The following is a 23,782-nucleotide window of genomic DNA, read 5'->3' on the forward strand; positions in this document are numbered from 1 at the left end:
AGGAGGAACAAGCTCCCCTTTGTTTGAAGGGAACTCTGCCACATGCACACACGGACTCCTTCATACAGCACGAAGAATTAGAAAAGGGCATAAAGTCCGATTTAAAACATCCACTGCAGGGCTGCTTTAAAATAGCGGAGGGGATCGTATTGGAAAGCACCAATTGCTGATGTCCCCATGTTCGTTCTTTAGAAAAATCAGGTGAAAACAGTAGGCTCTGCTGAGACAGTCTGCTTAGCTCTAGTTCTAGGCTCACAGCTAAAAGTGAGGTACAGTGAGGACAAAATGGGAAGCTCTTCGAAAGCTGCTCCCAAATGTTTTCCTCTAGTTCTTCAGTGGCTTTAAAGGCCAGGACTGAGAAGTTGATTGATTGTGAGCTTTCCTTTGTCTTCTCCCCAGGGACCTGGACCATAATGAGATCTCAGGCACAATAGAGGACACCAGTGGGGCCTTTACAGGCCTGGAAAACCTAAACAAACTGTGAGTAGCCCGGCTTTGGAAGCCCCTTTAGGGGGAGGAGGGTGGGCAGGAAGGGTTTTGTTTGGACTTTCTTCTTTGGGGAGCAGCGATAAACCTGAAGGAAGGGTGAGAGAACAGCCCCCATCTCACTAAATGGGAGTAAATGCCGTTCCTAGGGAGCACGTGTTTGTTTTCCTTTCATAGGAGCGAACCTCATGCTGTTAGAGCAGGTGAATATTCACTCATTGAGCGATGAGAGAAACAAACTCAGGGGTTTGGGCTCAAAGATTTAGCGCAAATGAGTTGCATTTATGCAAAAAACAAGGGAAAAGTTCCTTCCACACAATCACTGAGTGATGCTCAGCTGCTGACAAAAAGGTAATAACAAGGAGAAGACCTCAGAGTTAGGCTTAATGCATGTTACACACCACAGTTTAAGTGAATCGGACAAATATCTGTTCTTTAGGGGCTTAGCTGTTACCTTCCCCCAGGATATGAGCCATCAGTTTCATTAGTGATGCGGACTGTGTGCAGTTTTATTTATGAGTGATCTTGTGATGACTTATTTTAAAGAGCTCCTGTGGGTGGTAATATCCATCTTATTGGGGGAGACGTGTTAAAGGGGTGAAAAGAAAACTGGTTCTGCTTGAGGAGAATGTGCAAGAATGTATATATATTACAGATACATGTAGGAGGCTTGCGCAGCTTGTTATATTGTTCTTTTCCCTTTTGCGGGGAGTGCACAGAGGGTATTGAACTCAGCTATCTAGTCCATCCTGTTGGGCAAGTTTCTGGCACGTTGTGACTGATTGGAAGTCTCTCGATTATTAGTGGTTGCTTCTCTTTGCGCGTTCACCTCGCGTCTCTGATGCTGACATGGCAGAGTGCACTGTATGGTGGGAGGTATCTCAGAAGAGGGTGCTTTGTGTCTGTTGTTACTGCTGTTTGGGAGATGGGTTTCAGTGGGGACCTAAGATGGAGGTGGCCAAGAAGGACTTTTTTTTTCCATTGTGGGCGCAGAAGGAATGTGGTCAGTTTGAGGGAGGCGGAGTAGTTTGAGATGCGAGAGGGGAGGAAGGGAAGACCAGAGGACAGAATGAGCTAGAAGGCAAGGATTGAGAGCAGGAGGCGACTATTACAGATGGAGGGTAGGTATAACGTGGACAAATCCCGGTCATCTCCAGGTGGAATGGAACCTCGGACCTCTGGAGCTCAGAGCAGGAGCCTCTACCACCTGAGCTAAAAGCCAGCTTGCCTGCTAGCGAAGGCCATAGAGTCCTTATTCGCTGTGCAGGTGGTCTCAGTGCCACTAGAGGGGACAGGGCACCACACCCAGCAGGTGTGTGGGTTACACAGGCAGGAAATTCAGTCACTGGAGAAAGCGTGGTGGAGGAGCCAGTGCTAGCGAGGGAACTTCTTGGCTGTCTTGTTGATAGTTGGTGAGGCCCCGTGTGTGGTGGGAGGCAGGTGGGGCGGGGATGAGTTCAAAGGGTGGATTTTAGCAGATGGAGTTAAGGCAAGGGAGTAGATGAGAGTGGTATGCTTGGCAGGGAAAGGCTCAGAAGAGAAAAGAGCTCTGTGCTGGAGGAAGCCTTCATAGTCAGAGGGCTTCCTTCAGAACAGTGGGTGTAGCTGCCAACAGGTGGACTCAAACCAGGGCCCTCTGGAGCTTAGTGCATGAGCCTCTACCCAGTGTGACCTAAAAGCCAGCTGGCTCTCAGCTGTGACTGTAGAGGGGACTCAGTCTTCCTCCGTGTAAGTGGCGTAGGTGCTGCTCCATGGGACAGTGAACCACGCTCCTGAGTGTGGGGTTACATTGGCAGAGGAGCCGGAGTAGAGCAGTGGGGAAGAGGGGAGCAGGAGTTTAGGGGCTAAGAAAGGTTATGGCCTGAGAAGGGGCCAAAGGAGTCTGAATGGAAGGAGAGAGTCACAGGGAAGTGGCTCTGGCAGAGAAGTCATGGGACACTTGCTGGATTGGGGTTACATATGAGTGAAAGGACGGAGAGATTATTGGGTCTCAGCTTGGATTATCCATTGTGCTTTAAAATAACAGGTTGGAAACATGCTCCTAATGGGCAGATATTCTAGCTGCCTTCTTTGAGGCAGGCCAAGAACTTGCAGTCCACAAAGGCCTAATTTAGTCCATCATCACTCAAGTCAGGAGTTTGAATTTTGTCTCAGGGCTTCAATTAAGTATTATTCCTACTCCCCAGATTTATTTAAAAAAAAATTTACCAGCCTCTGTTCTAAGCAGGACGTTGTCTGGTGTAGGACTGGTGTTTAAACCGTCAATGGCCTTTAAACGCATTTGCATACAAAAAAATTAATGGCACTTCGTCTGGAAAGCTTCCAATGAATTAATAATCACCTCAGCTCTGGGGAGATTGCCTTAAAAGTCGCTCCCCTTTGATCTGGCCAGGATTAGTCTCTGAGAGGATTTAGCAATGAGAGGGTTGTTCAGCATAATGAAGGTGTTAAACTGGGAGGGGGTTGGAGAATGGAAGCCAGGCTCTGAAGCCTTGCCTGAATTATAGATGAAGCTCTCCAGAGTGGGGAAGGCAGACCTGAATTAAAACACAGCCTCAGAAGAGGGAGCTGAGAACCAGTGAAGCATAAAAAGCATCAGTGGGGAGCCGCCAGTCCCCTAATTATTCAAGCTGCTAAATTTAACTGTTTTTTGATGGCTCACTCAAAGACCTTCATGCAGGTGCAAAGAGGGAAAATGCTACTTACTCATGAACTGCTTGTGTGCGGTGTCATTATACTTCAATTGTGGGGTGGGCGCACCGACTCTACTGAGAGAGCATTTCCTCACTTGGAGCAGGCTGGCTAATTGCAGAGCTGCCTGCCACTGGGCTTCCATTCCAAAAGCTTTTGAAGAGGGTCACTGGGTTTATAATGATTTCATAATTGGAAACCTGGTTATCTAGGGTCTGTAAGGAAATATGAATATATACTTGAGTTTGCAGGCGTGTACACTAGCTTCATAATTCCAGGGGCAACAGACCTCTGTGTATAGCTAATGAAAGGATCATGATGCGCATACCAATCTAGGGCTGGCAGCACCATTCCCTGCTCACCATTATTGTGTGCCCTCAAGCCATGTGTGGATCAGGCTGTTGCAAGGCCTGCAGATTTCACCCTTAATATTTACATTGTTTTTATTCTGTCTCCTTGCTTAATCACCCAACCAGGGCAGTGACCTCTAATTTTGGCCTATTTCCAGCATGCTACCAGTTTTCTGTAGCATCCGATCTGCTGGTTCTGGGTTCTCCAGGGTGCTAGTGACAGAATTTGAGGGGATTTCTTCAGAACAGCTCCAGTGCTTTCGGCAGATTGTTCTGTGGAACTCTTGCAAATTCCGCAAAGTTGCCAGACTACAGCTGACCAGCCCAAGTGATCTGTTGGATTGGATGCAGTTGAGAACTAGGCTTCAATGAAAGCTCTACCTTGCTTAGCAAAAGCTGGGGAGAAACCTCAATATTGACCTTTCTTGCTGTTAATTAAAGCTGTTGAGATGGGTATTCAGTGTTTTAGGTGAATGCTTCTACTGACAATTGGGATTATCTGTAGAAAATTGGTCCTCTGTAAATACCAGATTGTGCTGTGAGCATCGGAATTGGCAGTGTTCTGCAAATAACACAATATTGCAGGAATGCTGATCGTTCATGGAAGTTTGAAAACATACTCATTGTCCCTTGGGACAGGGCTCACTTTGTTTGCTCAGGATCCTTTTGCACAAGGCGTTTTGCAAAAGTGTAAAGAGACTCTGACCCCTTTAAAGATCTCGCAGCTCCTGCATGTGTGCAAAAGTTCAGCTTTCCCCTTTTCCTCCAAAAATTACCAAAAGTAATTTATTCCTCTCCTAGTAAAGGTCAGAAGTGGAAAGTGTTGCTGCAACAGTCCAATATCTTGTTAAACTGGTATTGCACTTAACTCTGTCCACAACCCATCCGTCACCTTCTGTTGCTCAACAACCAATTTCCAAGTACCATCCCAGACCTCTCTCTCTTTATGTGAGAGGGTGTGTTCTGTTTCATACTGTCATCACTATTAAATTGTGATACAGATAAAAGTATTTCATTTCAGGAGGGGAAGACATGCACGCTCCAGCCCCTTAATCTCTGTGCAGTTCAGATTTCCAGTGCCGTCCACTGGACGCTTTATCAGATACAGTCACGTTAATTGTGTGCTCTCTTTTGCCTTTTCTTTCTGTTTATCTGGCACTGGATGTTTGGAAACTGCAGAACTCTGTTTGGAAACAAGATCAAGTCAGTGGCCAAGAAAGCGTTCTCAGGCCTGGAGGCCCTGGAGCACCTGTGAGTAACCCACCATCCTTTGCCATTTGGAACGGGGCCTGCTAAAAATGGCCGAGGAGGTCTGCTAGCAATTTAATAGCGTCTTTGTAAAATGAGAAGCCAGCCCATTTGTGGGGGCCAGCTGCTGCCTTCTCATTATAAGTCAGCTTCAACTTTGGCCTTTTTTTGTGCCAGGAACAAAGTTACAGACCATATGGCAAATTCGCATGCCCTTAACTTTTTTTTTTTTTAATTTGGATTGGGATAAGTATCTTCTTGCCTCATAGCACAGTGACTTCGCAGGCTGTTTGCAGTGAAGCCGTGTTTCAGACCTCGACTCCCGCACTCAGTGTTCCTCCAAACTCTGTGGCAAGACATGTTGAAAATGACGAGCTTCTGATAAAGAAACAAAACGTCTCATTCAGTTTAACCATTTTTTGAGCTGTTTGCAGAAAGCCAGATTGGCTACAGCTAAACAGTTCTGCCTGTCTCCTCCCACGGCCAGTGCCTCCTGCAGCAATTCATCATTAGTGTTCTCTTAGATTTAGCCAGGTTTAAATATTTTGTTGCTCTGTATGATTTATTGGCTGTTGGGCATGTTGACTCGCAGGCCACTGGCACTAAAAGGAACAGCAAAGAGCAATTGTGTTTTGGATGGATCAAGAATGTCTGTGTTGCAGTTGCACTGAAAGCAGCACTAAACTATTGTTTCGGTCACTTTTGTGACGGAGTTTAGAGTCCGGATTTTGGCATAATCCCTCTTCAAAGCACAAGTGATTTCCTCCCTCCCCCCCACTAAAATGATATGAACTTGTGGAGAGGGACACATTTGAAAATATGCCTTTTTGGAAAATTTTGCCCCTTTTTACTCACACTAGATAACTGAAAGTAAACAACCAGGTTCTTCCCATACACACGTTCTAACAATATCTTGGGCCCACGTCCCTTGAGAATGTTTATATGCAGGTGGAGTCCTTTTATTCAGGATGACTGGTTTGTAGGTAACGGAACACCACAGATTTCTAGCTACTGAGGAGTTGATCTGTGACCAGTAAACCTGCTTGGAAGTCAAGCTGTCGGTTTGGGATCAGAAAGGTGCCGGAGATATGGAATAACTAGTGGAGGTAGTCTAGGCTGAGGTGGTGAAAGAGTAGTTCCTCTTTTTCTTGTGGCTGGCTTTGGTGGGGTGTACAGGCTAGCAGCGTTAGCTCAGAGCGAAGAAGTCTTGGGCACAGCATAGATCCATAATAGTACAGTTACACACCACTGGGGGCTCCCTGAATGTAGAGCTTGCGTCCCGTAAAATGTGTGTTCTGTTATCTTGGAGAAAAGATGTTGGTCTCTTGGTGTTACTGTAGTATTTATTTTTTGTTTAAAGTGCCTCTGGTTTGTTCTTCAGGAACCTCAGGGACAATGCAATCAGGTCTGTCCAACCAGATGCTTTTGCTAAGATGAAGAACCTGAAGCAGCTGTAAGTACTTGCATCGTGTGTGCCATGAACCCTGCATGGATCTCTGGTACTGTACGTGAGCAGTACCACATCAGTCACATGTATAAGATGCCATTGGAAACAATCTAAAGTGCCTCCGTTCCCCACTCTCCCTCAATGTCCCCTAGGGGTTATTTTTACTCTGGAGCAGATGTCCCAAAACCGTCTCACATTTAGTAGTGTGTGAAACTAGAGCATAGTAACCGCGGGTGGCATGTGTGTACTTATTCATCTCCGCTCAGAAGATCCAGCCCCGTTAGCCATCTTTTGTTCTTTTACCTTGCTCTGTGATCTGTTTAATGCTTGCTGGCCAGTGTGCATTTCCATTATATCTATGTTTAGGGTCTCTGCACACAGTGCTGACATTTCAGTAGCCACACAAGTGGATCTGAACTGTATATCATCCAGCGTCAGCTGTAAAAACCTGGCGGTGTTACCAGAGCTGCTGCTTTCGCTCAGCGCCAGGGCTCTCTTGTTGTGGACATACACACAGGTGCCTGTCCTCCTCTCTGTGCTCTAAAGGTTAAGCTGTAATATATGATGTCCCCAGTCACTGTCTAGTTAACATGTAGTTCGCAACCTCTGCTTGGCCTTTGGAGCGTCAAACCAGTATTGCTGCTTTGCTGAGAGTGAAGCTTCCTAGAAATGCCTTTGCCTAAAAATCATTATTTTATGATAGCCCCCAGCGATGAAGTTTGAATGGTCACTTGTCTACATCACACTTAGTAAAAGGTTCCTAAAACAACACAAAGGCCAAATCTCTGTCGATGTTAATTTGCGGAGCGCTATTGTCCTGACCACTGCGACAAGTTACTCGAGCAGGGAGCATTTTAAAAACTTCCTAGAGGTCACCAGGCGCCTGACAACACACACGGCCCAGGCCTCGCTTTACTGAGGTAGTTCTGCAAAGTTTGAGGTGACTGTGGCTAGGTAACTTATGCCCCATCTTTGGTGGCCTTAAACTAGTTACACAGGTGGAGCAGAATTCTAAGATTTCTTCTGAACAGCAGCCGCCAAGTTACCAGGAGGATGTTGAGGAATTTTTGTTGTGTGAAATATTCACTTTTTTGTTGGACTCCTACAAAGACAGTGATTTGTTGGTCCTCTCTTGCCCCTGCAAATCAGTAGTTCACCTACAAACACAATTCCCTAAGCTGAGCCTGTGCCTCCCAAACCCCTTAGCCAGGCTAATGCAAAACCATCTGAGTGTATGAAGAGAAGGAAGGGCAGAGACACGTTGCTTGGACTGTGGTGGAAATGCAGGAAGGATTAGCATGGGCCAACTAGGCTACTAGGGGCTGTAAATAGAGAGGTTTTCAGAACTCTCTTGACACTCCGCGATTAAACCATACGTTCAGCCCTCTAATAAAGACTTTTGACACCATGGTGGGCAGAGAAAGTGCATGTGTAATAATTATACAGGTGGGGTATAAGATTCTTGGGTTTCTTTCCTGACTCTGCCACTGACAGGTGACTCAGGTTTGGATCTTCAAAGCTATTTCAGAGCTTGGCTTTCATTCCAGGTCTGTCTCTGCCTCAGTTTACCTGAGCGTATAAAAGTGCTATCAGTACTTGTAGCGTCCTGGAGCTGTTGCAGGGTTAATTAATGTTTGTAATGTACAAAGAGATTTTTTGCGGGGAGGCGAGGAGGGAGTTGCTATACAAGTGTGCTGTATTTCACACTCTTGGGTTTGTTTCTGAACAAACCAGCCATCCTCTTCCTTTTTGCTCATGTTGAGGGAAAGGGAAGATGGTGAGTGGCGTTAAAGGCCTCTGAGCAGAGTTCCTTGTAAGCTGAGTGCTTGGCCGGCTGCCCAGGAGATTCAGGTGCCGCCGAGCTGATTAGCAGAGCACCCACAGCCAGCAGTGTATGTTTCTGTTGATGGTGCACATTCACACAGGCCTCAGTGGACATAACATTTGTTCCGCACGTGAATGGGAGAAATGAGAGGGAACGTGGGCTCTGAGCTTCGCAGCGTTTCTCTCGCAAAGCTTTCAGCAGGGACTTTCGTTTGTTTTCCTCCAGCCACATACACAGCGACAGCTTCCTGTGCGATTGCCAGCTGAAATGGCTGCCGCAGTGGTTAGCAGAGAGAGAGCTGCAGCCCTTTGTGATAGCCACCTGCGCCCATCCTGAGTCCCTAAAGGGCATGAGCATATTTGCCGTGCCCGCGGAAAGCTTTGTGTGCGGTAAGTGCGGTCTGGGTGTTTGAGGCTGTGTGACGAGCTGGTCTTCTTTCGACAGAGATTTCTTTTTGCTGCTAGACTGTGATCACGTGGGGATTGGTGGAGATTTTGTGTCATCAAAGCAAACCCAAGCCTGCGTGTTAAAAATTTGTCACTGACTACAATCTATTTCTCACCAAAACCACACCTCACGCTGCTTTCCTTTATAAGGCACTCTGAGTGTTAAATCAGAGAGGACCAACAGTGAGTTCCTTATAAATCCAGCTGCTCTGGTCCTAAAGAGTAGTATGGGCAGGATTTCAGCAGTGAATTTGCACTCAGAATGTAGCCCAGTGAGATTCAGTTTTTGGGTCTGGGATTTTCCCTCCCCTCCACCCCCCAGCCCTGCACTGTAAGAACAAAAGGTTTAAAAAAAAAGGGTGGTGGGAGGGGTCGTGAAATATAAACTCTTTCCATGGACGTTTTAGCCCTTACATCTGAAACAGCCAATTGCTAAAATTTGCATTTCTCTCTCTCTGGGTTTTATTTGCTTGGATCACAACTACTGCTTTCTCTTTCATCCAGCTGCTCGCTGCTGTTACATCCACGTATGGCTGCAAAGCAGGCTGGCAAATGCAGAACAGCTGCACACACACGTACAACTCGGCTCATAATCAGGAACAATTAAAAGTGAGGAACAGAAAGCTGTGATAGGAGAATGAGCCAAAGTCACAGTTACTCATGCCGTCCTCCTTTAAAACTAAATGGGGCACTTGTTTGAGAGCCTCTTGGTGTGGTTTGCCTTGTTATCTTATGTGGATTTTCAGCTGGCTTACGTCTTTCCAGTGCCAGCTTATGGAGAGTAGAGGAGCTTCGGAAAGGTCTCATTCTTCAGCTGAAAGCATAACTTGCACGTGTGGTTGGTGAAAGTTCAGCTCATATTCCATCCACACCTGAGATGAACACGGTTATCCCCACGCATGCTGAGCCCCTGTGGCACCAGAGCAGCTGACCTGCAGCTGAATGGGCTTGGTGGGGTGGTTGTTTTGGTCTGATAGGAGAAGAGATGAGTTTTCAAATGCTCTGTCCCCATGGCAAGTCACCGCAATGTTGCCAAACCAATATTTCTAACATCAAGACAGCATTGCCGCTCAGGTGAATTGCCAAGCCAACAGCCACCACGCCTCCCCAGTTTGAGGCACCATTGTTGTATTAAACATTACTCCAATATTAACTTTCACTGTTGAACTCTAATAAATAAAACTGCTTGGAACTCTGCTAAAACCGTCAGTTGCCCTGGGCGGAGGGGCGCAGATGCCGACCTCCACTTTGGAAAGGTGACAGGCAAATACAACTGTTGTTCATTGACATCTTCTGCCATCATATCTGTGTTTGTCAGTGGCAACAATGACTTTAACCCACTTCATCCTGTGCTTCAGGTTATGGCAGGACTATGAAGGTGGGGTGGTTTACAGGCAAAATCTTAGGGGCTGTAACTTACCCTTGAAATTCAGATTTGCTCTTATTGTTTGAGCTGATGCTTTGGCCATGAGCAGCGTGTGTGTGTGTGTGTATATGTGTATGTGTGTGTGTATGTATATATATATATATATATATATATATATATATATATATATATATATATATGAAGGTCATCGAGTCCAAGCCCCTGCCCTCGTGGCAGGGCCAAGCACCATCCCTTCTCCCCCATCCCAAAGGGTTGAGCTCACAACCCTGGGTTTAGCAGGCCAATGCTCAAACCACTGAGCTATCCCTCCCTCCCAGGGAGTGAGCTAGCACCTCATTTTGCTAGGCACTGCTACATGCCTACAGTCTAAAAGTCTGGTGCCTTCCCTTACAAACTAAGTAGTTTGCAAGAGCAAGCAGATACGCTGTTGCACAGAAAACTTTTATCTTCCCATCGACAGTACATAAAGGCAAATGTGTAGAAATGTCAGTTCCTCCAATTAAAGGTACTCATGGATGATTAAGTCCAGACTCACGCTGCATCCTCTGCTTAAAACAATTGTGTTACAGTGGAAATGGCAAGAATTGTGACCAGTAACAGCGGTTGCAGCGTCCTAGTCTGGGACTCAACCTCTGTTGTTGTTTTTCAGACGATTTCCCCAAACCCCAGATTATTATTCAACCGGAGACAACCATGGCTGTTCTGGGAAAGGATATCCGCTTCACCTGCTCAGCTGCAAGCAGCAGCAGCTCCCCTATGACGTTTGCTTGGAAGAAGGACAACGAGATCCTGCACAACGCCGAAATCGAGAACTTTGCCCACGCGCGGGCCAGGGACGGCGAGGTGATGGAGTACACCACCGTCCTGCACCTGCGGCACGTCACCTTCTCCCATGAGGGGCGCTACCAGTGCATCATCACCAACCACTTTGGCTCCACCTACTCCAACAAGGCCCGGCTCACAGTGAACGGTGAGTGCCAGGCAGGGTTCAAAAGGTCATCCAGCCTTACATAACCCTTGGGAGGGACTGGGAGGCCCCGGGTTACAGGCACACGCCTGCCTGACTGTGTTGTTGCCATCCTGGCCAGACCCTTAAGTACGTGCTTAGGTTGAAGCACGTGAGACTCCAGTAGCGTCTTTGCCAGTGAGAATGACAGAAAGGGCTAGAACGAGGGAACATCTCAAATAAACATTTCCATTGAGCGGGAGGATGGCTTTTGTTTCACACCCTCAAGACTGATCCCAGAAACACTGTGGGTGTGGGGATCCTCGAGCATCAGGATGGCTGGTTTCATGTCCATAAGGCTGTTTGTCACTCTACTTCTCTCCCCTCCTCCCTTTCCTTTCACAGTGTTGCCTTCGTTTATCAAAACCCCCCACGACATCACCAGCCGGACGGGGACGACAGCGCGGCTGGAATGTGCAGCTAATGGCTTCCCCATCCCACAAATTGCTTGGCAGAAGGATGGGGGCACTGACTTCCCAGCAGCCCGAGAGCGCCGCATGCACGTCATGCCAGATGATGACGTCTTCTTCATCACAGATGTGAAGATAGAGGACATGGGCGTTTACAGCTGCACGGCGCAGAACTCCGCAGGCTCTGTGCTGGCGAATGCCACCCTGACTGTTCTAGGTAAGAGGCTGTTTCCTTGGGGACCTGGCCAGGGCAGGCAGACGACCCATTCTGAGTTTCTGAAATAGGTTTTAGAAGGGAATGCCTGAGTTGTCAGATACTCATGGGATGGTGGGGTTGGAGTCACGTCACTAGGTTGTGGGTGACTGTGAAAGAACTCGGATGCATGAGACAATGAGTTCTTTTTCTGTTTGAAGTCACACATCTTCTGTAGGGGAACCCCCTATAGAAAATGTGGTTAGCCTCCCCTGCTGGGGGGGAAATATATAGGAAGAACCTGAACTCTGTCTCCCCAGTCTACATGTTATTAAAAAAAAAAAATTATTACTCCTCCGCCAGGGTAGGGGTGTGTGTAATTAGCCTGGGGCCTGGCTTTCTTGTGTAGGATATGGGAAGAGAAGTAAAAAGGCCTCTGTGATGCCATTGGTGTGCAGTAGCAAAGCTCCAGGAGATATACGAGACCTGTATTGCTTAGCCAACCTTTAGAATTTTGTTTAATCAAACCCCGCCTAGAAATGTAATGTATGTACTTAAACCCCTGCAGAGACACCATCCTTGATCCATCCACTGGAAGACCATGTCGTGTCTGTCGGTGAAACAGTGGCCCTTCAGTGCAAAGCAACCGGAAGCCCACCTCCACGCATCACCTGGCTGAAAGGTGACCAGCCCCTGGTAGTGACTGACAGGCATCATTTCACCCCTGGGAACCAGCTGCTGATCGTTCGGAATGTTGTGCTGGAGGATGCTGGGAAATACACATGTGAAATGTCCAACACCCTTGGCACTGAACGGGCGCACAGCCATGTAAGCATCCTGCAATCCCTTGGCTGCAGGAAGGACAGGATGACTGTGGGGATTATCACCATTGCGGTGGTGTGCAGCATTGTACTGACATCCTTGGTTTGGGTGTGTGTCATCTATCAGACCAGAAAGAAGAGTGAAGAATACAGTGTCACCAACACAGGTAGGTGCCAACCCCGGCTAAGGACTCTTGGATTGGTAGAGCCCTTTGTGTGCCAGAATGTTCAGCTAGGTCAGCCATCCAGAACTCCTCCTTCAAAGGCTTAGCTCAGCAGCTGAGTCCATGTATCATCTGCCTCCGCTTAGAAAGCAACACCTGTTGTCACTTGCTGCTGCGGAATGTTCAGTGCTTTGATTTATGGCCTGCCTGGCTAATCAACAAGTCCTCTTCAGTCCAGTCACAGCCAGCTTCTGAGTGAGAGCCTGACGCGTGTCCTCTGTGTTGCAGTCAGGGATAATTAGGCCTCCTTTGTGGTCCAGGAAACCCTTTTTCCACCTTGGGTACTGACCTCTCCACCCAGATGCCAAAACCCTGGTATTGGGTTGTGAGTTTGAGGATGGTCTCTGCTGAGGTTAGGAGGAACAGACCGTGTCAGCACCAGTTTGGCTGCCTAGAGGCTGGACGCCGCAGTCTGATCCCTTCCTGGGATTTGGTTCTGATTTTGGTTTTTTTAACCCTACAAGACATTGCAGCGTTTGCCTCTTTGCCATTCTGAGCGGGGACTGCTCAGTTCCTCACAACGTCAGCTCCGGAAAAGAAGGGGCTCAGGGCTCAACAGAATTGAGTTTACATTTGGCATGGCTTGCAGTCGGGGAGGGGAGTGGGACGGGACTGGCCAGGGGAGAGCAGCCTAAGGGCTGACCCTGACCGAGTGACCCAGGGTCTAGCCCCAGAGCTGCCATCTGGGTGAAGTCTGTTTGAAAAAGCAAAGCCAGTTGCTGTGGTAAATAGTAAATGTATTAACACAGAGCCCCTCCTTTTGAATTCGAGTAGCATTTGTATTAATAGGACGTTTGCAATAAAGGGAGAGTGGCTGTTTTTTCCTTTGTCCCTCAAAAAGCTGAAGTTTGCCTTTCTGGTTCCTTTCCGTAGAAGAATGAATATAAACCAAGAGGCACTGCAGCTTGTACAACTCATGGATCCTTTTTTTTTTTTCCCTCTTCCAGAGCATTTCCCTTAAGGTGTTTGCTTTGTGCTGGGGTGATGAGACAGCATACTATTAAGGCAATTGCGTATTTATCAGAGAGCGTCTGAAGTGAAATCAGGCTGTAGTGGGTGCCCTGAGCAGCAGCCCCCTGGCTGGTTGTTACCGTTTATTTTCAGTTCTCAAGTTTACTTTTGGCCTGGTGGTTTCAAGAGGCAGGCCCAGGTACAAATGGAGTTTGTTGCTGCTGAGCCACTCCGACCCTTACTAAAATTCAGAAAGCAACATGTCTTATTCTGCCCACGTCCCTCTGATAGATCAGAGGACTCCTGGCAGGCGCATTTGAAGAAACACGTAGGCTGTGACTGCTCTCAGTTTGGCCGCAGAAAGCATGCAGGCTGCAGGCTTCTCTATTCACGCAGTTATGAAAGCTGTTTAGGTTCCTATACTATTTAGGAGATTGACCCATGTCCCATTTTCAAAAGACCAAGATTTTCATAAGTCCCTAGGGATTTTAGTGCATAAATTTTGAGACGCTCAAGTAAAGGGGCCCTCAGAGGGCAGCTGCACAACATGGTCCAAAGAATCAGGTATCTTTAAGATGTCACTCAATGATGTAGACATCTAAAGTAACCGGTTACTTCTGAAATGGATAACCTGAGTCTCCTTGAAAGTCAGTGGAAATTATGCTGTCAACAATGCAAAAACCCTTTTGTAGAAATGCTGGAAGTTCACATTTGTCATGACCTCTTGTTGCAGATGAGACCATAGTACCACCTGATGTGCCAAGCTATCTGTCCTCACAGGGAACTCTTTCTGACAGACAGGAGGTAGTTATCAGAGTTGATAACAGCCAACAGCCTAATGGGCACGTAGAGAACAATGGTATGTATTGGATTTTGATATTTATAAAGTAATTTCTTGTGTAGGATATGGGAAGAGAACTAAAGCAGAACTGACAAGGCCTAGGTTCTTGATGTAACAAGGAATTGCTTGGTTGACCCAGAACACCTTTCCCAGAAATAATATCACTCATTAAAACTGATTCCTTATTTCAGGCCTGGAAGAGTGGGTTTGGCCAATATTGGGTTAGTTCTTTGGCTCTAGAAATACCCACAACTAAATTCTAATATAAAATCCATTGGCATTGCCAAAAAAGACTCACAGATTACATGCTAACATCATGCAATCTTTAAAAAGGCAGCTGGTTAAGTTGAAAGGTTAAATGTCCGGATTAAGATTGTCATGAGTCTATAAAGCATTTTGTTCCTTGAAAAATTGACTCAATTATCCTGCATTTCCATGGCAATCCTTTATGCTGTTTTAAATGACTGAGGGTTTCGATGGAAAGCGCAGATGGTTGTAATCTGTAACTGGGTGGTTCTTTTGTTATAGGTGTGTGTCAGAATGATGCTGGAAGGGGTCCAGATGTTGAAGCTCCCACTGTAACTTGTAGACAGCCGAAGCTGAGCGTAGGATATAAAAAAGACACTTGGAAAACTGAAGATGCAGTTGATGGAATGCTTGTTCCAGATAAGACAGGTAAAGAACACATTAATCTGCAATGATACATTTCAGGATAGCACAGATCAGAAATCACTGAAGAGTCAGTGTGTTATAACTGAGAAGACATGTTGCAGATAGAGCAAGTTCATTTTTCTCATACTTATTTCTTCATAACTATAGTTTGAGCTTAATGAACAGCCAGAAATAGGCAGACTTGTGACTCTGAATCAACACCATTGCAGCTTGATTGGGGAGCTTTAAGGCTCTTCTAACACAGAAGAGCAATTTCAAGTGGAAGGTGTTACGTTTTCAACACAGGCCTGAAAAGGACTGTCAAGTTGAAATTAATCAGAATTTCAAAACTCAAAGTAAAGTAGTTCTGGGCACTACACCTGCATTACTGTCTTTTTGACCCTGTGGGTGGTTTTCCGATTATTTTCCTATTTTTCAAGAAACAATTTTTTCTCTCTCCATGCTGTATGGAAGAGCCATTCAGACAGCCTGGAAAATTAACCAATTCTGTAGGGTAAATGGTGAATACCAACTGACCGAGTGCAGATAAAATAACCTGGGGAAAAACTAAACAGCACTTTGCTCCTTTTCTCACTTCAAGCTGTAGTCCTCTTTGATGATGAGCAACCACAGGAAAAATATTTCAGAGCTAAACGTGATTTAAATTGAGGAAGTCTCTTGAAAAACAGTGGTACTGGAAAGATAACCTATTCCTTTTCAGAAACAGTCACCACAGAATTCTACTTTCCCTTCCTGCACTGTCTTCTTTGCCATGAAGTAGGAAATAGCAATGGATAATTAAATGCATGAAACCTGTAAGGTGTCTTTCCAGATCCAATAGAAAAAAAGGTGTGGCATGGGGTAAGGGAGCCGAGCTAGTAGTTTGAATGACAGGAATACTGGGAGATCAAAAGTTCTGGAAAAGGCAGTAGTTACCACGATTAGTGGGAAAATAAAAAGTAATAGATTTTTATGCGACTCACATGTGGCAGAGGGGTGGCTTGAGATGTCCTTTATTCTCCAAATACACAGTGCTGTGATGACTTCTTCCAGCTGGTTGTATTGAACTTCAGTTGTTGCCCTTTTCTGTCCCTTCACAAAGCATATAGCCTGCCAGTGGTATGCACTGACTGTAGCGGAAGTACAGACAGTCTGAATGTCAACATTTATCCCAAGGATCCGGAATATTATTCTCAGCCAGCTAAGACTGTGGATAACACGCACCAAAATGCATTAAGCAGAAGAGAGCCAAGTAGGAGCAAGAGCAGAGGTAGCCACCCTCTTCACCAACAACAGTGCATCAGGATTGCCAGCAGTCAAAGAACAGATGCCGACAGTACTCTGTATCCCAGCAACCATGACAGAATGCCACCGTCATCCTGCGCGAATCACCCACTGTGTGGAGACAGACACGGTACATGTTTTTCTTGGGGTCTCTTTCCCACCACCTCATGGTACCTTTCAGATGACGTAAATGTCCTGGTTCCTCTCAATGCCATGCCATGCACTTATAACCTTTACTTTTAAATGTAGGATGGTTGGTGGTTGGGTTTTAATTATTGTTATATGTGTTGTGGCAAGGATGACATTCGGTGCATTGGCTAATCAACCACTCTACTGTTCTTATTTTCTTACAGGCTCTTCCCAACCTTTAACAAAGGTTTCAGAGCATAATAACCTTAACTTACGAGCTTCACTTTCAGAAGCCTCAGTTAAGCCGCTAAAAGGGACACCTGATATTTCACCAACATCACTGGATCTACAGCATGAGGCTGAAGTTAAACAAACTCTTCTTTCCAATGGATACCTACCCAAGTTGCTGGACTCTACCCATGAGTTTACGTCACCAATGGATTGAGAGGGGGGAAAACTGCCATGTGCAAATGAACAAACCTACTAATTTTTTTTTGCACAGAATACCTAGGCTACTTACTGCTACCTCAGCTCTGGAAATAACCTCGCAAAGGAAAACAAAACGAGGTCTGAAAAGCAAGCTTGTGTGGGGAACAAACTCCTACTTGAGCGTCACCTGTTTGTATATAGTTTACAACTTCAGTGAGAAGTATTACTCATTCAGAAGTTGACTTACATACAAAGCACGTAAATGCACGGGACGATTGTGTAGAGAAAAGTATTTGATACAGTTGTACATAAGAGTTTTCATATTATATATAAATATCTATATATATCTTTTACAGAGGCTATTTTAATCGTTAGTGCATGGATAACTGAATGAAACTTTACAAAGGTTTGGCAATATTGTTTTCAGTATCAGGTTGCTGTTAAAATTTTTCATGAGAGAGAATTCTGGTGCCTTAATGCATAAGCAGAACTTTGAAAACCCAGGTTGTTTCAAAGGAATTCTCCTGCTTGGCCATGGAAATTCCTTTGAATCAAGCATTGATTGGGTTATTTAGCACAAATCCCCTCCCCCCTGAAATTTATTGCACTTCACAGGTTTAAATTGAGATCTTAAATTATTTGAAAAAATGCTCAATAGAATTTATAGGGAGAGCCAAACAGTTTCCAAAAAGGAAGCAGTTCATAGCAATCTGACTTTTTTTTTTTTTTTAACGGAAGAACTTAAAATCCATTACTCTTTAGAATTGCAGTGAAGAGCTAAAGGTTAATTATAGCTGTGATTGCCTGTAAATTACAGGAGAAGAGCACAGATGCAAGTTGAATTAAACTACTGTGCACCTTTGAAAAACAGAAAGCTAAACTAATTGTTAACAACAGAAATACATGCAGGAGGGGATGGGTTTGTTTTAATTCTTCGCACTGCTCACAAATTTCACCCGCCGAATTTACTGTTATACTGGCTGTGTGCAGACTATGCCTGCAAGAACTGACCCATTTTTCCTGTGGCATTATATTAAGCCATCTCTTTGCTGTACATGGATCCCTTGACCAGCAGCACACCACATTGGTATATACACAGACACTAACTGTGTCCTTGCATGTGGCTGCTCCTTTCAGACCCAGGACTACTCATTTATACAGAAGTTCCAAGCTATTCAGAAGTAGTCTGGTTTGGAAGCAAAGGTAAAGTTTGATAGGTGGCCTTACTGGTTTAAAGGGACAAGCACTACGTGTTATGTGCTTTTTAAGCTCATCCATTTTAAAACAAAACAAAACAATAGCCCAGCTGGTCAAATAGCACTGTCATTTAGAACTTCAGTCTGAAGCTTCTCATTTTTAGAAAGGCTGCTTCTGTTGGTGTGGGTACCTGTGGATGGATGGGTCGGTTTGTTTTCAGTTCTTTGGAATTTGAGTTCTGCTAATACAAAGTTGCTAGACTTTGGTGATGACTACTCTGGGGAACGGTTGGTTGTGTTTTGTTTTCTTCTTTCTTAGAAGCAACTAAAGGCCAGTTTCATCGGAGTAGGGTTTGATGGAAACCCTACTCACATCTCTACAGTAGCTCACAGCAGGTGTCAGGGAATTGGGAGCTTATCAGGACCTTGGTTCAGAAAAGCAGCTGTGTTCCAAACAACACTAAAGATCTATTACTTTTCTAAATCAGGGCCAAGGGGACTCACCCCATTATTCTAAGCTAGCCCCAAAGTCCACCTTCACTAAAAGAAAACCATTCATTCTTAATAAACTGCTCTCTCAGGCCTTTAAGAACGGTGGCCTAGAAGACTGAACCTGGCTTTTATGAAGCAAGGCATCGTTTTGCCAGCTAGACCAGTTTCTAACTGTAGACACTTTTGCACTTTGTGGCAGGTGACTAATTCTGTTGAGTGCCAATTTCTAACTACTCAGCAAATCAAAAGTGAAGGAGATGGACGACAGACAGTAAACAAATCGTGTCTTTGTCCCATGAGGTGAGGAAAATACTTTAGAACGAATGCTAAAGGTGGAAATAGCAGTTGGATGTGACTGGGACAAGGAAGATGCGAATGACTTAATTGACCAATTTTGCTGGCAGAAATGTCATCACCATTGCAAATATTAAGCACATTTGCCACATTAACATTTGAAAATAATGTATTTTTAAAGAAAGTTAACTGTTTAATGTTACTTCCACTAAATATGTGAATCTGCTGCTTCTGAGAGGCAATGTGAAAGAGGAAGTATTACTTTTGTGTACAAAGTTATTTATTAGAAATTTGGTACAATATTGTACGTTGCAAAAATGTAAAATATTGAAGTGTCTAACAAATGGCATTGAAGTGTCTTTAATAAAGGTTCATTTATATAATATTACAGGTTTTTTTTTGGTTGGGAGTGAGCATTTCAGAGTTTCAGTTGACAAATAAAATAAGAATTTGCTACACGTGTCTGTGTTTTTAAATGAAAATGTGTTAACAGTATTGGGACATGATCTTTTCAAAACATCAGCAAGGAAGTAGAATTCTGTACTGTGTCTCAACAGTGGATCTAGTGGCACGATGACCATGAGATGGGAGAGCGGCGATTTGAAGCTGAGACAGACAGCGAAGAAGTTATGTGAAGTAAACGTCTCACAAACACAACTCCATGGGTGCCACAGCCAGAGGGGCCACCTCCAGGACAGCTTCAGCTATGTTTTTGGTTTTCATAGTCCCACTCATAAAAGGGTAGCTACCTGGTATGGAAGCTTCAGTTGCAGTATCATGGTTGGGGATGAGCTTAGGTTTGTGCTTAAAGCAAATACACAGCATTGCGGTGTTTTTTTTGTTTTTTTTTTTAAATGCAGCCCTTTCAAAAATGGTGTACTTTGAGCCGTGAAGGGAGTTCTGCTAGCATACATGAAAAATGTAGGGGTTAACTAAAAGACATTAGTGTGGACCATTTTTGGCCTTCAGTTATGGAATAACATGAACTTTTCAGACATTACATATAGTTAAATTTTAATGCACTCTTAGGCAGATGCTGCCACTGAAGACCTTTTTTTCTTATTTTAAGGACTAAGGGTCTCTCTCACCATTATTTGTCACTGAATGTGTCTCTTTCCACAGGGAGTGAGTAATAATGTTTACCCCAGAGAATGTTAGGGAGGACTCCACTTGGGTAGCCTAGCACCCCACACCAATGGCTCACTGTGCAGACACGGCCAGGGGCTGAAAGAAGTATTGGAATTAGGGATTGGCAATCCCTGGCACATGTGCCACTCTTGGCCTGTGAGCCGATTTAGAGTAGCACATGGCAGGAGCTCTGGCCCCACCCCAGGCAGTATGGGAGGAAAAGTGTATGAGGCTGGAGGCAGAGCCCAGGCAGGGGGGGTCTATGCTGCACAGTGCTGAAGTGCTGGGCCAGCACTAGAGGCCCCCTGCTCCAGCATGGCGCCAGGCCCTCTCCCCAGTCCCCACCATGGTCCCGTGGCTCAGTGCTGACGTCCTCGTGGCCCTTAGTGCGGCGGCAGCTGGCACACACAAGGCGGCAGGGACGTTCCCTTACTGCAGGCAGGAGGGAGTCTAGCACTAGCCCATTTGGGCTCCAAGCAAGGGGGAGGGGGGGGCCCTGTAGGGGGGGGAGCCCTGCAGGGAAGCACTACTGGTGAAGGATCTGCCCCCACCTAGGATGAGACCAGCCCTAACCTGTGCCACTCACCCACCTGCTGACTAGCCATGGTCACCTCCCTCCCTTTGGCTGGCCAAGACTGGCCAGCAGCAAGGAGGCTTACAGCCTGGCAGCAGCAGTAGCTGATGTGCCCCTGTCAGCCTGGGGCCCACCTCTCAGTAGCAGGCAGGGGCCAGCGGGAGCCTCCCATCTGCAGCACTCACCAGGGCACTTGCAGAGCCAGCTGCTCCAGTCTGCAGGCCCCTGGCCCTGCTGCACAGCGGCTCCTGGGGGACGGTTACGCCCATTGTACAGCTCGGGCCCATCCAGGGTTGCACACCTGGGGAGGAAACCCGGCTCCCCAGGCGGCGCTTTGCCACATGCCCAACTTGCAACTCCTCCCTGAGCGTGCCGAGTCAGGCCTATGGGTGTCCCCTAGTTCAGGTGCTGAGCCCCTGGTTCTTTCCTCCCACCAGCATACTGGCTTTGCTGCCCAGCTGCAAGGGCCTGGAGGAGCCCATCCAAGCATCAAAGGATGGAAGGCTGCCCCCTCCTGCAGTCCCAGGGCATGGCACCCAGCGAAAGCACTTGCAGCCCAGCCCAGCCCAGCCGCTGTCCTGCCTGCAGCACACCATGAGCTTTGGCACCATGTGGGGTGGGACATTTTGCTTTGGCTGCAAAAGAAACCTCCAGTGTGATGGGCACTGTGGAAGAGCTGAATGAGCTGCACCGACCCTGCAGCTGACATGCTCAGCTCCCCCGAGCTCATCAAGCTTGGACTGTAATGCACTGGGGCGTGCCAGGACCATTTAGTACCTCAGCGATCTTCCCATTGCTGCCTCGGCTCAGGGAAGGGTAGAAACAGCTTATCTCTGGGTTGGGAGTGGCTATGCTACCACAGCCCTCTGCATGGATGGGGCAGTGGTTCCTGTCTCCCCTTGCCCTGGGGCAGGTATTTTTTTAATTCCCCGCCCCGCCCCCAAGCTCTGACCACTGTCTGGGATGGGGGCTGAGCCCTCTTCCTTTCCATTTCTTCCCTGTCTTCCTACCCTGCCAATCACTGCCCCCATCCTCCAGGCAAGCGGAGGCTGCCCAGTTCCTGCCCCTCAGCTTGCTTGCCTCCAGCATGTGCCAGCCCTGCTTCTCTCCCTCCAGCTGCTAGTCACACCTAACAGGAAAGCTCTGCCTCTTAATGAAGCAGTTGTAAGTAGGACTATTGGTGATTTTAAAAAGTATCACCAGCTCTCCGACCGTACATAGAGGTCAAAAGGTCAACTGTTGGATTTCCTCACAAGCATCTGAATTGAGGTGAAAGTATGGCTTTTTGCAAAGCACTTAGTAAGTCCTTTAATACCCTGCACAATCTACTCAGATTTTAACCATAAATTCCTTCCTTTAACATAAAGACACTAGATACAGTCTGAGAACAGACTAGCATCACCCATGAAAGCTGTTTTGCTCAACCTGCTATTTCATCACGGAGAACCTGTTTTTTCTATTTGCCCCTTGTTCTCTTTAGCCTGGCCTCTCCAACTGTGTGCTCCCCCTACCACAAATGCTTCAGCTTTGGGGAGGAAAAGCAGTTGGTGGAGGAAGGCAAGAACTGCGTTTCTTTTCATAGGCAGCATTGTTGGACCAGCTACCTGTAAAATAACACAGCATTGTACTTTTACAAGAGAAATCTGGGTCTAATATGAAAAAAAACCAAAAAAACCCCTGCACTGGTTACCAAGCAAGAGCGCTTGCTATGCACCTGCTGGTAAAACAGTGGTATAAACTTTCTAAATATGGCTCAAATCAGAAACAAATGGACATGATTTTTCCCAGAACCCTCTCAACTGTGACTATTTTCTATGGTCTTTAAGCGCCTGCTGATTGCAGGCATGTCAGCTCTTCCTCTGAACTGAAAACAGCCCCGATGCTTAAGATCAAGTCTGACTAAATAAGGAAAATTGACTTTATTCCCTCGTTGTTGCTCAGTCCATGCTCTTTCAGTTTGCTAAACATTTTGCTTGTATGAGTTCTGATACTGCTGTTTGCAGCTGCTGTAATTAGCTGTTTACTCCCACATGTTGCTTTTTTGGCACCAAGTCTCTCTATGACTTCACTGCTTTTCAGGCTGGGAAACTTCAAGTTAGGGAAATTGGATTATATAAGGTCTTTTTTATAGCGAAAATGCAAGTTTAAGCTGTTGAACAGCTACTCAGCCACATAAAAAAGCCTGAGAAGGAGGGTGAGAATCTTTATGAGGGTATTCTTTCTTCAGAGCAGCAGATCTTTGGCTCTTTGCTGCGATTCACAGGAACCACTATGCCAAGTCAGAGCAGCAAGCTGCGAGTTTTGTCGTATGTCCCAAGAAAGATGAAGCCTCCCAGACTGATTGCTGTCATTCGAGGGACAACGCCTGCAAACAATCTGAAAGAGAAGAAGGAAAAATGCTTCCTACATTGTCATGGACTAGCAGTGAGCAGATGTTACACTTCCAGTTGCTCCACACACAATCTGTTAGCTTTCTCTGGCTGCCTTCTTGAGTGTGCTCATGCAGAATTGCCTCCTATCTAAAGCTAGTACATAAGAACGGCCATACTGGGACAGACCAAAGGTCCATCTAGACAAGTATTGTGTCTTCTGACAGTGGCCAATGCCAGGTGCTCCAGAGGGAGTGAACAGAATTGATTCCTGTCCTGTTACCCATTTCTAGTGTCTGACAAAGAGAGGTTAAGGATTCCTACCCAGCCTAGCTAATAAGCACTGATGGATCGACCTAACCTCCATGAATGTATCTAACTCTTTTCTGAACCGTGTTAAAGTCCTGGTCTACACAACACCCGCTAGTAAGGAGTTCCACGGGTTGACTATGCGTTGTGCGAAGAAAACTTTCCTTTTGTTTGCTTTAAACCTGCTACCTGTTAATTTTATTGGGTGAGTACAAGTTCATTTGTTACGGGAACAAGAAAGTAGCTTTTCCTCATTCACTTTCTCCACACTTGTCATAATTTTATAGACTCTTGGTATAGTCATATAGTTTCTTTCTGTGGCATGTGAGCACGCTCTTCAAAGCATTCATCATCAGCAACCCTGGGAGGTAGGATCTCTGTTTTACAAATGGAGAAATCATCAGAGTGACACTAGAGGCTAGTATACACTGTGCTTGAGTGCAGAGTAAGGGACTGAAAAATGCAAAGAGGTGCTCTAACTCAGTGGTTCTCAATCTTTTCAGACTACTGAACCCCCTTCAGAAATCTGATTTGTCTTGTGTACTCTCTGTTTCACCTCACTTAAAAGTTACTTGCTCACAAAATCAGACATAAAAATACA

The 23,782-nt window shown here is 46.0% G+C and overlaps 2 protein-coding genes across 5 annotated transcripts in view; one reads left to right on the plus strand and one right to left on the minus strand.

Moving 5' to 3' along the window:
- Nucleotides 1-19,255, plus strand: part of LRIG1 (leucine rich repeats and immunoglobulin like domains 1) — a 134,217-nt gene extending 114,962 nt beyond the window's left edge. Inside the window, exons 9-19 of the mRNA XM_075005833.1 lie at nucleotides 400-480; nucleotides 4,707-4,778; nucleotides 6,157-6,228; nucleotides 8,273-8,436; nucleotides 10,530-10,850; nucleotides 11,232-11,513; nucleotides 12,058-12,477; nucleotides 14,219-14,344; nucleotides 14,855-15,001; nucleotides 16,080-16,391; nucleotides 16,615-19,255. Coding sequence (XP_074861934.1) covers nucleotides 400-480; nucleotides 4,707-4,778; nucleotides 6,157-6,228; nucleotides 8,273-8,436; nucleotides 10,530-10,850; nucleotides 11,232-11,513; nucleotides 12,058-12,477; nucleotides 14,219-14,344; nucleotides 14,855-15,001; nucleotides 16,080-16,391; nucleotides 16,615-16,835 — 2,218 coding nt within the window. The 3' untranslated portion in view covers nucleotides 16,836-19,255. The remainder of the gene's footprint in view (nucleotides 1-399; nucleotides 481-4,706; nucleotides 4,779-6,156; nucleotides 6,229-8,272; nucleotides 8,437-10,529; nucleotides 10,851-11,231; nucleotides 11,514-12,057; nucleotides 12,478-14,218; nucleotides 14,345-14,854; nucleotides 15,002-16,079; nucleotides 16,392-16,614) is intronic.
- SLC25A26 (solute carrier family 25 member 26) overlaps nucleotides 4,788-23,782 on the minus strand; it is a 166,223-nt gene continuing 147,228 nt past the window's right edge. For 3 of the 4 annotated variants that reach the window (XM_075005837.1, XM_075005836.1, XM_075005834.1), the window contains one exon: nucleotides 19,387-22,879. In XM_075005837.1, the coding sequence (XP_074861938.1) occupies nucleotides 22,783-22,879 (97 nt within the window). In that variant the 3' untranslated portion in view covers nucleotides 19,387-22,782. Of the gene's footprint in view, nucleotides 5,154-19,386; nucleotides 22,880-23,782 lie in introns of those variants that run through there. The other variant, XM_075005835.1, reaches the window with a different exon arrangement.

Source organism: Carettochelys insculpta, chromosome 11, assembly GCF_033958435.1.
Source record: "Carettochelys insculpta isolate YL-2023 chromosome 11, ASM3395843v1, whole genome shotgun sequence".
NCBI lineage: Eukaryota > Metazoa > Chordata > Testudines > Carettochelyidae > Carettochelys > Carettochelys insculpta.